The sequence below is a fragment of the Malaclemys terrapin genome, chromosome 1 (genome assembly GCF_027887155.1).
Source record: "Malaclemys terrapin pileata isolate rMalTer1 chromosome 1, rMalTer1.hap1, whole genome shotgun sequence".
Classification (NCBI taxonomy): Eukaryota; Metazoa; Chordata; order Testudines; family Emydidae; genus Malaclemys; species Malaclemys terrapin.
The window spans coordinates 117,620,080-117,638,477 of NC_071505.1; the positions used below are offsets into that span (position 1 = coordinate 117,620,080).

General features: G+C 42.7%; 1 protein-coding gene across 5 annotated transcripts in view; it reads right to left on the reverse strand.

Annotated features, from left to right (window-relative positions):
* Positions 1-9,750, reverse strand: part of LOC128841417 (solute carrier organic anion transporter family member 1A2-like) — a 33,951-nt gene extending 24,201 nt beyond the window's left edge. For 2 of the 5 annotated variants that reach the window (XM_054036436.1, XM_054036402.1), the window contains exons 1-3: positions 5,727-7,574; positions 2,255-2,370; positions 822-963 (exon numbers count right to left, since the gene is read on the reverse strand). In XM_054036436.1, the coding sequence (XP_053892411.1) occupies positions 822-963; positions 2,255-2,314 (202 nt within the window). In that variant the 5' untranslated portion in view covers positions 2,315-2,370; positions 5,727-7,574. Of the gene's footprint in view, positions 1-821; positions 964-2,254; positions 2,371-5,726; positions 7,575-9,720 lie in introns of those variants that run through there. The other 3 variants (XM_054036430.1, XM_054036421.1, XM_054036412.1) reach the window with 3 other exon arrangements.
* Positions 9,751-18,398: the final 8,648 nt, after the last annotated feature.

The following is an 18,398-nucleotide window of genomic DNA, read 5'->3' on the forward strand; positions in this document are numbered from 1 at the left end:
GGAAGAGGCGGGGAGGGGGTGGGGATTTGGGGAAGGGATCCAATAAGGGAAGGGAGGGGGCGGAGTTGGGGCGGGGACTTTGGGGAGGGGTTGCAATGGGGGCGGGAAAAGGGCAGAGTCGGGGCGGGGCCAGGGTGGCAATTATTTCCCGGTCTAGGGGCGGCAAAATTATTAATCCACCACTGCCCTTAGCCCTATGATCTATGAGGCAGGTAGCCAGAAACGGGAGTCAGGAGGGTGCCACAATTCCAGGGGACAATCCTGCTCTTAAGCATTGAAGTGTATATAGTTGTTTTCTGAAAAGTGACCAAAGAAATAGCACCTTCTTTCTCAACGGATCTGCTCCCTGTCTGTTCAGAGTCAAATCTCCAAACTTTATTTACAAAAGTATGTTTTTACAGTTTTGAGATCTGCCCCCCTGTAAAACGAGGATAAAAGTACTTACCCGTGTAAAGAATTTTGAGATCATCTGATGAACAGTGCCATATAAATGTTAAACAGTATCTTTGGGGTTAAACTGGACATTCTATTGGCAAAATACAACAGTCAGGTGCTCTTTGGCAGCTCCTAAGTAGATCCAGGAGCTAGTTAAATCAGAGTTTGCATCTGCATTCCCTTCGTCACATAAATGGTCCCCATTGATTTCAATGGGTCTAAATACACGAGTCACAGTTTATAGGATCTGGTCACAGACACATCTACAGGTCACACAGTGGCTGCGAAACCAGACAAACTTATGAAAAAAGGCAAGAGCCGAAACAGCCCCTCACCCAAGCTGTGGAAAAATACTGTTGTCAAAGAATATTAAAATAGATGATTACCAATTTCAAAGCTTCCATTAATAATGCCCACCAGAGAGGCTGGAATATTAAATCTTCTTTCTATCTGTGTGAGCATGCTATTCATGTAAGCCCCAGACATAGTTTTAGCTATATATGCAAATGATGATGCCAGCAGAAATACCTGGGAGAGGAAGAGAAGAATACATGCACAAATTAACAAAAGTATGGCTATTAAGGCATATTTCATAGCTACTTTCCCCAACAACGTTGTGTTTCCAGTGAAAGCTAATACATAGTCCTGGAGTTTTGAACTAAATACAAATTCAACTCCACACGCTTTATCTGCTGTACTTGTGCATAGTGTTCTGACTTCAGTGGGACTACGTGTGTGAATAAGGAGAGCAGGATTTTATGTTCCATCTGTTCACATACATCTGTGTTATCATTGCTGTTCATCCTTCAGAACCCTCGGATCCCCATTCTTCACCAGACACTACTTAACATGGAGTTCTACAGCCAAGGATATGTTTGAGGTTCATTTTTAGAAAATGTAGGTGTCAGCAATTTCCCCATTGAGCAAATGTCTGTTGCAAGATCGCCATCTGTAGGACTGAATAACACATGTGCCAAAGGAAAAAGAACCCCAACCAAGTTAGTGACCTGAAAGGCCTTTGGCTTTACTCATATGGGTCATCAGTTACTCACAGGAGCGGTCCCATTGGCTTTGAGAGGACTACTTGTGTGAGTAACTACTCTCCCCTGTGAGCAGGGTTCACAATCTGGCCCAAAGTTAGTAAATTTAAAATATTAATGGTAAATAATGATATGTCCTTTTTTCAAGTAAAGTTTAGTAATTGACAAGAGATGATTTAAATACAAATGCACTCATTTGCTGAGTGATGCCTTTACATCTGGGGGTATTACTTAATAAACACGAAATAAAAATGATAATATTTTTAAGTAACTTCCAAACTTTTAATGATCATTTTCAAGCATAGGAAAACTAGTAACAAACAGTGACTGTGAAATATTAATACAAAATGAAGCCTCTAAGCTTTTTAAAAAAAACTGGCACAATTCAGTATATTCAAAGCAAAATATTAGTTCATCACAAGTATTTCTGACTCCACATCTGACATGTCACCTTTGCCAAGAATCCTTTAGCAGTTTCCAGAAATGAGGTGTCTATCGCAGAAGAAGGGAAATCCCCTCAGTCCCTCCTTCAGTTTGGAGGGGAGTTTTAACAAGGAGCTTTCAAGTGCTCCCTCCAGTGCATCACAGAGCTTAAAGCGATGGACATTAAACAACATTTTACAATAAACTATGTTTGAACTTTATGGTTAACTGTGAGCTTTAAAAATAATCAGTGCTTGCAACCTTTGTACCTAAAATTCCATTGGTTTATAACTTAACCTAGGGGCAAGCAGCTACAACAACTGGGTGTATAAAAAATAAAATAATTAAAAAATCACCTTAAACTTGGAAATACAGCAAAATTTCTCAGTTGCAGCTGGTTTCTTAGTTTCTTTCATGTTGCTTTTTTAAGGTGGCTCTGGATGTTTGCTTGTGAAAATTTCTAATGATGCTACTATCGTATAAAAGAAAGTAAAGAAACCATAATAAAGGAATATTCTCAAAAATACAACAAAATCCTTTTGAGATTCAATAATGTCACTAAACTGGAGCCATTTCCATCCAAAATAGTGAGCACAATTAAATAAATACATAAATAAGAAATTAGACCATTATGGAAATGAATTATAAACTTTTCTAATTTAGAAATTTTAAGACATGAAGCTCAAAACTCCAAGGTGTTGGCCACCTCTTATGAGATAATAACCACCAATGGCGATTAAAAGCAAGCAGATGCCTGCATTCCGCCCTAGCAGGATGAGGCCCTTGACTGATGGTCTCTGGGGCTCACTTGTGAAGTGATCATGTACGCATAATAGAGAAGGAAGATTGGCTACCAGCTCAAAGCCGTAGTCTATGGCCATGCATTCTGATATCCTGTCACCAATAATAGCCAGTACCAGAGGCTTTGGAGGAAGGAGCAAAAACCTATTATGGACAATTATATACTAACCTGCTCATACAGGATGTTTATTCCCAACCACTGTCAATGAATGGTTAAGGTATACCCTAAAGCACAAAGGTTTCTATCCGTCATGATTTTTTTATCCTATCTAATTTAACTATGCATGTTCTTATTAGCCATATCAATGTCATCTAGTCCTATTCTGAATGCTACTATGACCCCAATCCAACTTCCACTTAAGTCAATGGAAGTTTTTCTATTCAGTTTAATGGAAGCTAGATTGGGACCTAATCTCTTGGTTTCAAGTTGTATGGGGGGAAGGGGAGAACAAAATCCCCTGGACTGGCCTAAAATATGGAACTGAACTGAACCAGAAACAGTATTCCCATAAAACTTTTGATAAGTATTCCACTCTACTTGATTCGTTTGCTCAAAGAACCTCCTACCTTTACTGATTCTTCCTGGTATTTTAGTAGATCTAGCAGCTCTGCTAAGCCAGCTGCTGTCTTCAAATCTCATGCCTTCTGGGACTTCTCCAAAATGTGAGAGGAGAAAGGGCAATACTTTCTGGGGCACCACTGACCTGGAAAAGCCCCTGAGTGTTTGAGATTTAACTACAGCAGAAAGCCAGAGTGAAGCAGAGAAAATGCCAGAATTGAAGGAATTTACCTTCAATGACTGTTGTCAAAGATCGCCTTCCTCTGCAGCATGAGGCTGTGACGAACTGGGACTGTTCTTACTGTGGTCTGTGAATGCTGACAGGGGAGTGTGGCTAGGATAGTCTGCATTGGGGGATGGGAGACTGACCGATGGAGAATACCTGACCATGTAACATGAGAACCCAGGAAGGAGTTAGAGGCCAGGTGACACCTTTGCCTGGGAAACTGAACAAAGGCTATGGGAGGGGTCGCTGAAAGCAGAGTCTCAGAAGCGGGCTGGTGAGGTGGCTGGGAGGCAGAGAGGGCTCTGACCTCCCAAGGGGGGCTGGGGTGCCCGAGGACCCCAAGATGGACCTAACTGAGGGGTATCCTGTTGTCTGTGCCTGCAAGACCTGTCTTGGACTGTGTCCCTGTCTTCTAAATAAACCTTCTGCTTTACTGGCTGACTAAGAGTCATGGTGAATCGCAGGAAGCCGGGGGTGCAGGGCCCTGAGTTCCCCCACACTCCATGACAGAGGCACGGGTCACTTGTAGGTTTATACTAGTGTAAATGGTGGATTCTCTGTAACTTGAAGTCTTGAAATCATGGATTTCAATAACTCAGTCAGAGGTTAGGGGTCTATTACAGGAGTGGGTGGGTGGGTGCGGTTCCATGGCCTGCAATGTGCAGGAAGTCAGACTAGACGATCACAATGATTCCTTCTAGCCTTAAAGTCTATGAGTCTATGAAAGGGCTTCATTAACTCAAGTTATATATACAGTTACCAGCTGACTGTAAGGGAGGGAATGTGTACAAAATAAGAGTGAGCTGGAGCTCAGCCAGGCCCTAACTTACGTAAGGCCGGCGGCAGCGGGCGGGATAGAACCTGGGGCTTCTGGAGCTTAGTAAATGAGCCTCTACTGCATGAGCTAAGAGCATATAGCTGTAGAGCACACTCATTAATCTCTCTCTAAGTGGTCTCGGTGCCACTAGGTGGAATGGAACAGAACACAACACCCAGGAGATTTATGGGTTACAAACTTGCCCTAGCTGAGGAAGTGTGTCCCAAGCGTCAGAGACTTCCCAGTTGAAATCCCAGACAAGCCCCCACTTGTAACACCAACAGACCCCGATCGTCAGCGGGCGGGATTGAACCTAGGGCCTCTGGAGCTTAGTGCATGAGCCTCTACTGCAAGAGCTAAAAGCCATATGGCTGTTAGCTAAGACTGTAGAGCACACTCATTAACCTCTCTCTAAATCAGGGGTGGGCAAACTACGGCCCGCAAGCCACATCCGGACCATCAGACCATTTAATCTGATCCTCAGCTCCCTCCAGGGAGCGGGATTGGGGGTTAGCCCCGCTCCGGCGCTCCAGCTGGGGAGCGGGGTCGGGTGCTTGCCCCACTCCGCGTGGCTCCCAGGAAGCAGTCATCACGACCCCCCTACGACTCCTATGTAGTACACGGAGATGTGGCCAGGTGGCTCTGCGCACTGCCCTGTCTGCAGTGCCACCCCCGCAGCTCCCATTGGCCGCAGTTCCCTGCAGGGGTGGTGCCAGCCGATGGGGCACTCCTGAGCCCCTTCCCCAGCCCCAATCCCCTGCCACAGTCTTGATCCCCCCTCCCACCCTTGATTCCAGCCCAGAGCCCCCTCTTGTACCCCAAGCTCCTCATCCCCAGCCACACCCCAGAGCCTGCACCCCCAGTCAGAGCCCTCACACACAACCTGTGCCCCAACAGCCTGCCCCATTGCTGATCCCCCTCCCACCTTCTGAACCCATTGGTCCCAGCCTAGAGCACCCTTCTTCACCCCAAACCCCTCATCCCCAGCCCCACCCCAGAGCCCACACCCCCAAACAGAGCCCCTCACATCCCTCCCCCACACCCCAACCCCCTGCCCCAGCCCTGATCCCCCTCCCGCCCTCTGAACCTCTTGGTCCCAGCCTGGAACCCCCTCCTGCATTGCAAACCCCTCATCCTCAGCCCTACCCCAGAGCTGTCACCTCCCCCCACACCCCAACCCAGAGCCCCCTCCCGCACCCTGAACTCCTCATTTCTGGCCCCACCCCAGAGCCCGCACCCCCAGTCGGAGCCCTCACCCCCTCCCACACCCCTACCTCCAATTTCATGAGCATTCATGGCCCGCCATACAATTTCTATACCCAATGTGGCCCTCAGGCCAAAAAGTTTGCCCACCCCTGCTCTAAGTCTCAGTGCCACTAGATGGGACAAAACACCACACCCAGGAGGTGTGTGAGTTACACTTACACCAGGAATGGATGTGGATTTATCAGTTCATATCTTTCATCTCTTCTACTCTGCCTTATGATGTATTCTGGCTTTCCGTGCTCCTCGCAACCTACTTCACCTTACTGATCACAACTAAAAAAAAGAAACATCCTCCAGTAGATCTACCAGTTGCACTCAACTGCTCTTTCACAGTCTTTCTCTAATCCTACGGGATCAATCTCGTGGAACTGTAATTTCCACAGCAATGTTAATATATTTCTTCATTAACTTAATTCTTGGCTGATTCACTAGCATTAACCCATATTACAGTCCAGCTTTCATCGCTTCATTTTCAGCCTTTAATGAAGCTATACAGTATTATAACAGGTTTCAGAGTAGCAGCCGTGTTAGTCTGTATCCGCAAAAAGAAGAACAGGAGTACTTGTGGCACCTTAGAGACTAACAAATTTATTAGAGCATAAGCTTTCGTGGACTACAGCCCACTTCTTCGGATTATAACATTCATTTAACTATTTGCACTAACTAATGTAAGTGCTCCAGCATTTTAGACCATTACTATAGTAGAATAAATGCTGTTTGTTTTTTATTTTGTAAGTGTAAGCGGGGGAATGGTCCCGCTATTGTGGGGAACTTTCCTGGCTTCTGCACTACCATGGTGAAGTGGGCTAGCGAAAGGATCCGAGTCCTCGCTCCCACTGCCTTTACCCAGAGGCCTCCCTGCCCTTGAGGACTCGCCTTCCACTCTCCTGTCTGGCAGTGTCCTTGTAAACCCCGACAAGGCTGGGCCCAGGATTCCTGGGGGGCTCGACCCCCAACCCTGCTGTGGTCACCCAGGACAGGGGCTAGGGTGTCCCCACTCCGGGGTACTCTCTCTGCACTGGGTACCTTCCTGACCCACTGATCATTTCATACAATTTAAAGCAAATACAAGTTGTTTAATTAACAATTAATTTTAAAAAAGAATAAGGAAAAATGGGAAAGGTTAAAGGAAAACACATCACCCTGCTCTCTGGCAGGGAACATTACAAACAGTGTCTCTGGAACGTCAGCGCAGCTCACAGTCTGCTCCTTGTAGGTCCCAGGCTCCTTCTCAGGCCCTGGCTGTGCTGCAGGGACGCTGTGGGTTGGACACTTGCTCTGGTGGTGACCACACACTCTCAGGCTCTAGGTGGCAGGACCCTTCTTCCCAGCGTCGCCCCTGCCCCGTCGGGGTTATGATCCCCCTGCAAGTCTGGCCTGCAGAGCCTCTTGGCTGAGGCGTCTCCCTGTGCTGGGCCCACTGCCCAGGGTCCCCCTCACTCTCCCCAGCTGCTCACCGCACTCGGACTGCACACGGCTCCAGCCCCAGCTCCGGCTCCACTCTGCCTCAGCACGGCTGCTGCTGTGCTCTGCCTCCAGCTCCCTGGGCTGCTTCTCTGGCCTCTCTGGCTCTGGTTGCTGCAGCTCTGCTCCCAGGACAGCTCTGCTGTGCAGGCTGCTTCTGTGACTCTGCTCCCAGCTCTGACCTGCTTCCCGGCTGCTTGTCTGGCCCCTCTGGCTCTGGTTGCTGCAGCTCTGTTCCCAGGGCAGGTCTGCTCTCTCTGGGCTGTGCTCTGGCTTTGGGGCTGCAGCTCTGCTCCCAGCAGCTCAGCTCGGGCCCCTGCTCTCTCCTTAGCTTGGCCCCACTCTGTCTGACTCAGGCCATTCCAGTTCACACGGAGGACGGGACCCCCTCTGGCCTCCTGACTCCCTGATTAGCCTGCCCACCCTGTCAATCAGGCTGATCTGGAGCATTGGCCTCTCCCCATTGTTCCTGGGGACTGTCAGTCTCAGGCTCCTGATTTGCCATCGACCCTTCCCCTTTTAGTGCTGGGAGGTAGCCAACCAAAACACCCCCACTGAGTGTTAGTAAGGGGGCAACAGTCCCCTTACATAAGGCAAACCTATCTACTTGCAAATTTTATTCCACTGCCAGGATTAAATTGCAGAGAGACAAGGTGGGTAAGGTAAAGAAGAGCACTGTGTAGCTCAAAAGCTTGTCTCTTTCAAGCTTGGTCAAATAAAACAGAACTTGGTCAAATAAAAGTGATTACCTCACCCCCCTTGTGTCTCTAATATCCTGGACAAACATGGTTATAACATCAGTGCAAAGAATTAAATTCTGATTATTAGGCTGAACAATTATTTGCTGAGTTTGATCACGAGAAAATGTATGCCTTATCTTATGAAGATTTTGGCACATACAGCATGCCATAGCATGGGTAGCAGTATGTAGGCTACAGCAGTCTCCTGGAGGCCACTATGCCCTTCCTCCCCAGATACTGGGTGGAGAAAAGGTAGTCTGGGGCAGGTAATGGGTGGATCCTTGGTTCTGCCAACATGCCAACCAGTTCAGCTGCACTGGCATATATGAGGACATATGCTGTGCTAGCTATGGGATTGGCCCCTGTGGGAGCAGAAGGAAACCAGGAGACAGATTATGATTCAGAATCGCAATCAACTTTCTGGTCTCCTCTTGGGGCATCACAACGTACTGTCCTACATATGGGGCAGTCTGGAAAATGGCAATTTTGCCCTTAATTAGTATTTATTACCTGCCTTTGAAGCACAACTGTTAATTCTAATCTGTATTTTTTAAAAGTTATTTGTGTAAAGTTACTTTTAATCTGTTTTTGAGTGGGAGGGATGATCACCTAAAAGTCATAATTGTCATCCAACCATATCATTTCCAGCAATATTCCTGAGACAGGGTGGAGGGTACAGTGGATAATAGTCCTAGCTTTCAAATGTTTTTGTGGCTTCATGTCCCAAATGCTTAGTCATATGCTGCTTAAGCAAACACAGATTTATAGAGATCTCTCTGTAGCTTCCTTACCTAAAGTCCATTGTCAAAAGGCATTCAGTGACTTAAGTAACTAACCTAAAGTCTGAATTACAAATTTAACAATCAATGCACAAAAGTGAATTTCACGTTGTGAACATGGATGAATTGAAATTCACTTTTGAAGTCTAATGACTGATTGCCAGTAATTTTTCCTTCTATCTGTTCAGCTCTCATTTCAATCTCCCTGCCGTAACAACTTTGCCCTAAAAATGGCTGGTAGTGTGATAAACAGATTACTGCTTTCAGTCTAAAAGCTGTAATGGTGATGTTAAACATTTAGTTTGAAGAAATAGTTAAGCCTTTTTTTAAAATCAGTCTTGTGCTCTTTTTACCTTCTTTATGATGTAAAAAGAAGGTAGGGAGTGGAAGGGAGGGGGCATCTGCCTGATTGTTACCTTCAAGTATCAGGAATACCAACTATGATTTTTCCTGTGTTTAGAGGAAGATGGGTTTATTGAGTGATCTTACACCTAAATTGAAGGCCTTAGGGTGCTGAATTTTAACAGAGATGTCCTTTATCCAAAATATTAATTGGCCATTGAAGTTAAATAGGTGGTGACAAATAAATAAATAAATTAGATTTTTGTTAACCTGACTAAAGATTTCTTCTTGTCTTGAATGCTCAAATTTCACTTTCCTGACTGTTGAAATGACATCATTTCACTAATTTTCCAGCCATTATAGTCTTCTGGGAAGACAGGACTTGAATTTCTAATGTAAAACTAAACAACAACGATTAAAACCCCAAGCAGAACACAAAATCTTTCAGGTCATCTTTATAAACCCACTTTTGTTGTGTTTTATTTCTTTGCAGGACACCTTTAAGACTTCTCAGCTTTTTAGAGACATATCTTTGCAGTCAACTATCTGAGGTACTGAGCCAATGCCAATACCTTAACCAGTTGGCACGACCATTTTGTATGGACAATGTGATGACTTTAAGTTAATCTTTTGTGTACGAAGGCAATTTCCTGGCAAAATAGACATAACTAAGAAATTCTTAAAAACCACTTAAAACTGCCAATCCTGTTTTAATAAAACCAATTCAAACTCTGCTAACCAAGTAAATTATATTGGGGAAAACAAATTTTATGAGCATTTACGAGCAATTTTATGAGCATTATAACAGAAAATTTGTCGTCTACTTACTGAACTTGCCGAGTTGTCTGAAGAAGTGATTGATAATGTCCCTTCAAAAAAGAGACTTTGCTCTTAATCCTAATTTGTTGAAAATTAAGCCCTGTGCAGTAGCCAAAGTTCTGTTTTAGTCAAACATTTACAGTTTAGGATTTTAATTCAGCTTGATTTGATATGAGCAATTTTCTGCTTAGGTTCACACTCTGGACCTCTATACTGAGCTCAGATATGCCCATGTTGAAAATAATGGATTAATCAATGTATTTGAATGGACCACAATTTAAGTTATTTATACAATAAATTATAGTTCTGTGGATTCAGGCTTCTTATTATTTTATCATCGTTTTTATTACCATAACGTCTAGAGGCCACAACAGAAGTCAGAGCCCCACTGAGCGAGGCATTGTACAAACCTATAGTGAGAGACAATCCCTGCCCCAAAGCAGACATGTAAGCATGTAATGTAAGCAGACAAAACAGACAGAGGGTCGGATGAAAAACAGAGACAGGGAGAGATGAAGAGACTTGCCCAACGTCACATAGCAGATCTGTAGCAGAATCAATCCTACAAATTGTGTTATAACAGTTACCATACAGCATGACATACTCATCTATGCTAGCACATACTGAAAGTGGAATGTAGTTTGGCCAGTTTGGGGGGGCTTTAGTCACTGTAACAGGGAGAGGGTATGTGATTTGTCCAGGGGGCACTGTGGTCTAGTAAATCAGGGATTAGACTGAGCATTAGGAGAAATGCATTCTAATTCTAGTTCTGACACAGTCTTCTTATATAACCTTGGGCAAGTCAACCGAGTTTGTTTACCCTTATGTAAGATGAGGACATTGATATTTACCTGCCTCACAGTGTGTGCTACTAATACGTGTAAAGAGCCATGTAAGTGCTAAGTGTTATTAAGGTCAGTGACGAAGGAACTCATGAATTCCTGGCCCCCAGCTGCATGGTCAATCCACTGGAGCACATGGTGAGGTTGTCTCTTTTCTCCCATCTGCCTTCAGGTCAAGAACTCATAAATGTGTATTTTAGAGAGAGTAGCTTTCCAGTTTCACAGATAGAGGGAAACAGTTTGCATGAAAATCTGTAGAAAATTTTCCAATATGTGAAAATTTCACACAAAAGTTGTAATTTAATGAGAGCTACTGTTCTGCTTTCAAATTTACATTCATGGTGGCCTCCTATTTGCTGGCTGTGCTAAGAAAATTTGGTCAGTTTTCTTTTAGATTATTTAATTAAAAATAGAAACACTATTAACCCTTAGTTTTCTTGTGCAAAGTCTTTATGCTTACACATTATTTCCATATAAGATGTAGAGTAGTATGTATTGGAGATGGTTGCATTTTAAATGCCAACCCAATTTCTCAGTTACTGCTTTGGAGAATAAAATATTAGCAATGACAGAATAATAGAAAAACATAAAGATAATGACCCATATGCTCCCTGCCCACATATTGCATGCTGTGGAGTGAAGACAACACAATTAAAAAGCCATGGGGCACCCGATGCATTTGGAGCATTGCCTCCAGAGATGTCAATCATGTGACTGCAACAGTCCATCCATGCAAATCAGATTGCAGAAGCAAGGCCTAATTAGCCTAATAAAGTTAATTTGGAGACAATAGGGATTGGGGAAAATAATCCAATAAAAGGTGTTTTAATTAATTAATTAAATTAGATCCCATGCCTTCAAACCAGTTTTTATTTATTCTTCACTTCATGTTTAGCAGACACTATTTTCATTGTATCTTGGTGCTAATCTCTTCTTCTGTATGCCTCTCTCTCCACACACACATACCCAACTATTGTGCCATTAACCATTAGCTAATTATAGGGTATTTTATTTTTTTAATTCTTGTCTATTTATTCTAAGTAATAGTCAAAGTTTTTGTACAATGGGTCAGAAAAGGCCATATTTTCAAAAGTTTGTATTCCAGTCATACTTATGCAGCTGTCCATTTTAATGCACATGAACTTTTGAAATTATGCCCCACAACATGTTAGGCTTTGGAAAACAAGCAAACAAAACAGTAGCAGAAAAGCCCTGATCTTTGCTAAATAGACATGGATAAAATCTGAAGGAGAGCATCTTATTATGTAATTTTTAAGGGCAACCCTTACTCAAGTGAGGAGTCCTTCCTCACACAAGTAATCCCATAGACTTCCACAGGATTATTTTCATGAAAAATTGCTGCTTAGTGTGAGTAAGACAGCAGACTCAGGCCCTAAATGATAAGGGAATTACAAGCAGTAGTGAGCAAAATAAATACATCTATAAAAACTAGATAGCAGATACTTGACAATTTCCCTTAAAGTACTTATTTCCTTATCACAGAAAAACAATCTAGGCAGCAGTTTAAGTAATTTATAGCATGCGCCTACAGTAGTTATGGTTCCATGGCCCCAGTTTAGAGAGCTCTGCTTTTACACTGAGCATGTCATAAACAATCTGCATTTTAGAATCTTAAAACAAATAATTGCCCTCTTTTCTGTTTACAAAAATACCCACATTTTCTATTTTAAAGACTAATGCATCTTCAGAAAGACGTCAAATTAATGTATATTCTGGTTTATCTGAACTGAGATTTGACATTCAAATGCCTACGTTTCCAGAGATTCAGATTGCTCATTATACAAGACTTGTTTCCAGTACACTTTGCTTAAACTTAATACTCCCAAACTCATTTTTAATTTGCCCTAATTTGGTCAGCTTGCACAACTGTATTTTCAATGTACCCAAGGGGGTTCTGACTTCATGGAAGATTCATTTAGATTCTTTTGTTCTATTTTTCTTAAGGCATCGTGAAGATAGAAAAACTACACTGAACTGTAAGAAGATAAGGCAACTTGAGGCTATTGTTTGCAGGTGAAGAAGGGCTGCTGTCCTTAACTTTGCTCCATGATTCTGGGGATAGGGAATTCCAGACTTTCTGACCTTTGGATGAGGAAGGAATACATTTTCACAAGCCTCTGAACTTCATTTTGTCCTGAGCAGGGTTCTAGACATACCACCAGCCTATTTTGACTATCATTGACTTGGGCAAACCAGAAACTGCCAAAAATCTTGAGAGAAAACGAGGTCGTGACATTTCCTCATCAATTTTTAGATCAAAGTGCTATTGAACAAGCATCTGAACTTTTGTGTGGTTGTCTAAACTTGAACCTCCAAATCTTTTGAGGTTCACAGATCACAAATACATAAAGAAATGTATTTCAAAGGGCATTAGAAGCCCTTTGAGTCCCAAGGGGTGGGTGCCTTAGAAATACTTAAAATATAAAGATTAGACTGTATTGATTCAAAGAAATTACAGTGCACTCCAAAAAAATGCTTTTATTAATAATTATTATTATTTGTTAGGCACTGAACATATGTTTAACACTCTTCAATATACAGAATAAAGACGGCCCCTGTTGTGAAGAATTTCCAATCTATAGTTTGCAGGATGTATTAAAATAATAAGTTTTGAGGAGAAATTATGCACTCTTGCTCAAATAACTCTCCTGTTGAAGTCAATGGGACTTTGTTTGAGTAGAATCATAGGAACGGAAGGGACCTTGAGAGGTCATCTACTCCAGTCCCCTGCACTCATGGCAGGGCTAAGTATTATCTAGACCATCCCTGATAAGTATTTGTTTAACCTGCTCTTAAAAATCTCCAGTGATGAGTAGGAAATGCAGAATTTGACCTCAAGTCTCCATCTTATATTTCAGTCCAGGAAACCTATTGGTACTAATCTAAAAGCAGGGCAATATTTTATATAGCCATGGATGAACTTCAGAAGATTCAGGGGCCAATCCTGGCTGCCACTTGGGATATTATATACCTTTCTGCTAGCATATAAAGACCACAAAGGCCTTTCCTCCAGCACAAGAGCAGTGTAGAGCACACGAGCAGTGCAGAGGCACTCTACACACAGGGAATGTGCTGGAGTGGAACTAGGAGGGAAAGGGGAAGCATCCATACTAGAGCTGAGCATTACTGAGATTGTGGACCATCGGAGGCGGGTATAAGAGGCCAGGGGAAGCTAAGCCTCCCCAAACAGCCAGCCCGCTGCCTTTGGAGCGTGCCGCCACCGAAAGAGTGGGCACCCTGGCCAGCTGTGGCCCGGCCCTGAGGCTCCCATGCGTCCTCTTTCCCCAAGGCTTTGCCTCTTCCCATCCCCACTCCACCCACATGAGGGTCTTGTGCGAGAGGGTGAAGAGGTGCGTGTGAGCGGCCGGCCAGCTGGCGGTGGGGGGCTGGGGAAGGGGGCAAAGAAGCGCAAGCGGTGAGGGAGGGATGGGAGAGGGAGCAAATAAGCGCACAAGTAGTGAGTGGCCGGTGGGGGAGCGCTGGAGGAGTGGGCGAAGAGGCATAAGTGGCAGCAGGGTGGGCCTCGAGAAGGGGGCTGAGTGGGACCGGGGGTGGAGTGTGGGCAGAGTTTCATGGGGAGGAAGCTGAGTGGGGACGGGCCTCGGGGTGGGGCCACAGTCCAGGTGTGCACAGCCTCCCCAAATGGAGGAGTCACACACCACCCATGTTGTGGGCTGCCCTAGGGTGTAGTGAAGTCCATAGGCACGCTGAGTAAGGCAGCTGTAAATTACAGTAGCCTCCATGTCAGCTGTCTGCTGACCTAGAATCCGAGCGACACTCAAGTGGCTTAAAGCCATCCTTCCCTCTGTGCTGCACAGCACAGAATCTGCCACTCAGAGTTCTGCTTTCATTTGGCTAAGTACCCAAAGTGTGGATGCATGTCTTTGCCTTTTGGGATGATCTGCAAAAACCAGACTGGGAATCTCACAAAAACAATCTCTGTCAAGTAGTTTCCTATACATATGGCCCCTAACTGGGCTGGAAATAGGTATAGTGAAAACAGTTGTCCTTGTGGTATTGGGGGTCTTTCTCTTCCAGACCCAGTTAGAGCTAGGAAACACAGAGAGAGGATGAAAAATAATGAGATAGTAGGCAAGTTAACTGAAGTTTTTTCATTTAAAGCAGTGTTGGTTCAGGAAGTTGTCACAATAGGTTGAAACAAGAGAGGGAGATCTCACTGCATTGGGGAACTTTCAAGAACACTGCTTTCCCAAGCCAGGTAGAGGAGGCAAAGCTTCCCTCTGCATTTAGCAGAGGATGAGAAGCTGTGCTCTCCCCTAAACACATGCACAGTCTCTTACTTTAACCCCTGAGTTTAGATTTTGAGTGTGAGGTGGCTTAGGGGACAGTCTATTCTTATCTGAAAGACTGCATTGCCTAGTGGTTATATCATGGATTCAGGCGTTAGTGCAGCTTTGTTTCCCAGTCTGCCACTGACTGACTGTAGGCAAGCCACTTAAACTCCCCCTGCCTCAATTTCTCCCTCTGTAAAATGGGAATAATAGTTCAGCACATTCAGTTCTTCAGATTAAAACTACTCTGACATAAATACAAACTATTATTAACTATTATTTTATTTTATTATCCCTGGTAATTTAGATAGAAGCCAAAGTCTATCAGAACACTATTTAGCGTAATAATTTCCATTATGTATTGTATTATCATTGTTTTCTAAATAAAACAGGTTGATGTCTTCCAGCCATGTGGTAAATTTACTAAGACATTCTGTTACACAAACTTCTATTTTTAAATGTTAGGAAACATAAAATGTTGCGGCTGTCAAAGCAGCTTTCCAAATTAATTGACTTATAGAAAAAAAATGGTGAATACCCAAAGATGCAGTTTTGGGCAGGAAGATATTCTGCTGAAGATTCAAAGAAATTTGTTGTGTGTTCCGGTTTGTCAGTTTTCTGCTAACGAGGCATATTATATGGTGAACATCCTTTAACTTTTCATAAAGTAACAAATGTGCTGAAGGTTGACTGGCAGTTCAAAAGCTTCAAAGTCTCTCCTGAGTCTTTCTCTCTGAAAAATGCCATTAAGTATGATTCATCAGTCAATGGTTTATATAACCTGAAAGCATTTCACTTTCGTTATCCATCAGGCCCCAATTTTTTGGCTTGTGATAACATGCTTTGTGTGCACTGATATCATACATCTTGTTAGTCTCCTAGTTAACAGAGAATGTTTAAAAGGTAATACCCTCAAAATTTCTAAGTATATTTTTAAATACACTTAGAATTCTTCTTGTATTGATGAGTCCTGCCAGGTGTGAAAGACCCTCATCTCCCAATGGGAGCTACTCGGGATTTAGTGCTTTTGAAAATCATGACACCTATTTAAGAGCCTAAATATGGACTTAGTTTCCTAACTTTAGGTTCCAGTTTTTAAAATATTGGGCAATGTTTATAGGATCTCCAAAAACAGACATTTTTGCTGATAAATGTTGAAGTTACACATTTTCTCTTTTAACACTGGAAATGAAAAGATTGAATTCAGGTAGCATAGTGTATCTTAAATCTATCATAATAAAAATATCTGGCCTTTTTGGGTCACACTTTATATCAATGCTCCATTTATAAATAATTTATATAGGTGTTCTAATAACTGGTGAATCAATTGTTATAGATTATTATAGAACCCAACAGGCCAATAAATTGCTTATAATCTTCTACCACTCCTACTGAGATGCTTATAGCCATCTATAACTCCGGATTATTAAAATCTATTAATCTTTTATTAAGCCTGTGTAAACCATTTACAAATGGAACCTTAATATAAAGTGTAATTCATTTGTGCATTACTTTTCACCTCAAAACATCCCAAAGTTCTTGGCTTTCCCAGTCAAAACCACTGAAATGCTTGAACCAAGGAATTTGAATATGGTAGCTGTTTAACATGTTCTTAAAGTTAAGTGCTTTCTCCAATGCTTTCCTGAATTAGGGCCTATGATAGAAAGAATGCTGAGCTGTATCCAGTTGAAATTGTAGGTAGAATGTAGACAGGCAAACTGAAATTTGTCCAGGACATTGTTCTTGTGAAAAATGTTAGGGAATTTTCTGCAGCCCCTGAGGTTTCCCTGAAGATTCACATAGAAATACTGAAATGAGTGTAATGCTGCACAGAGAGTATTTAAAAACACCATAATAGAGACTCAAACTAAATGTATATCCCAAATTAAAAAAAAAAACAGCAAGAGCATCAAAAAATGCCACTATGGCTATCCAGCAGAGTACAAGGGATGGTTACAGGTAAAAAGGCATCTTTTAAAAATTGGAAGTCAAATCCTACTGAGGAAAATAGAAAGGAGCATAACTTCTGGCAAGTCAAGTGTCAAACTGTAATGAGTCAGGCCAAGAAAGAATCTGAAGAACAACTAGCTAACGACACAAAAACTAATAGCAAAAAAAAAATGTTATGCACATCAGAAGAAGGAAGCCTGCCAAACAGTCAGTGGGGCCACTGTATGATCAAGGTATTAAAGGTGCACTCAAGAAAGACAAGGCAGTAGCGGAGAAGCTAAATGAATTCTTTCCATCATTCTTCACTACAGAGCATATGGGGAGATCACCACACCAAGCCATTCTTTAAGGTGACAAATCTGAGGAACTGTCCCAGATTGAAGTGTCAACAGGAGGTTGTTTTTGGAACAAATTGATATATTAAACAGTAATAAGTCACCAGGACCAGATGGTATTCACCCAAGAGTTCTGAAGAAATTCAGATTTGAAATTGCACAACTACTAACTGTGGTATGTAACCTATGCTTAAATCAGCCTCCACACCAAATGACTGGAGGGTAGCTAATGTAATGCCAATTTTCTAAAAAGGCTCCAGAGGTGATCCTGACAATTTCAGACCAGTAAGCCTAACTTCAGAACCAGGCAAATTGTTTGAAACTATAGTAAAGAACACAATTATCAGACACATTGATAAATACGATACGATGGGGAAGAGTCAACATGGCTTTTGTAAAGGGAAATCATGCCTCTCCAATCTATTAGAATTCTTAGAGAGAGTCAACAAGCACGTGGACCAGGTTGATGCAGTGGATGTAGTGTAGTTGGACTTTCAGAATGCAGTTGACAAGGTCCCACACTAAAGGCTGTTATGCAAACTAAGCAGTCCTGGGATAAGAGGGAAGGTCTTCTCCTAGATCAGTAACTGATTAATAGATAAGAAACAAAGGGCAGGAATAACTGGTTGGTTTTCACAATGGAGAGAAGTAAATAGCGGGGTTCCCCCTGGGATCTGTACTGAGACCTGTGCAATTCAACATATTCATAAATGATCTGGAAAAGGCAGTGAACAGTGAGATGGCAAAGTTTGCAGACAATACAAAATTAGTCAAGAAAGTTAAGTCCAAAGCTGACTGTGAAGAGTTGCAGTAGAATCTCATAAAACCGGGTGACTGGGCAACAAAATGGCTGATGAAATTCAATGTTAGTAAGTGCAAAGTAATGCACATTCAAAAAATGAATCCCATCTATTCATACAAAATTATGGGTTTTAAATTAGCTATTACCACTCAAGAAAGAGCTCTTGGAGTCATCATGGATAGCTGTCTGAAAATATCCACCTAATGTGGAGCGACAGTCAAAAAAGAGGAACCATTAGGAAAGGGATAGATAATTAGACAGAAACTATCATAATGTCACTATATAAATCCATGGAAGCCCAGACCTTGAATACTGCATATAGTTCTGGCCGCCCCATCTCAAAAAAGCTATTAGAATTGGAAAAGGTGCAGAGAAGGGCAACAAAAATGATTAGGGGTATGGAACCAAGTCCACATGAGAAGAGAACAAACAAACTGGGACTGTT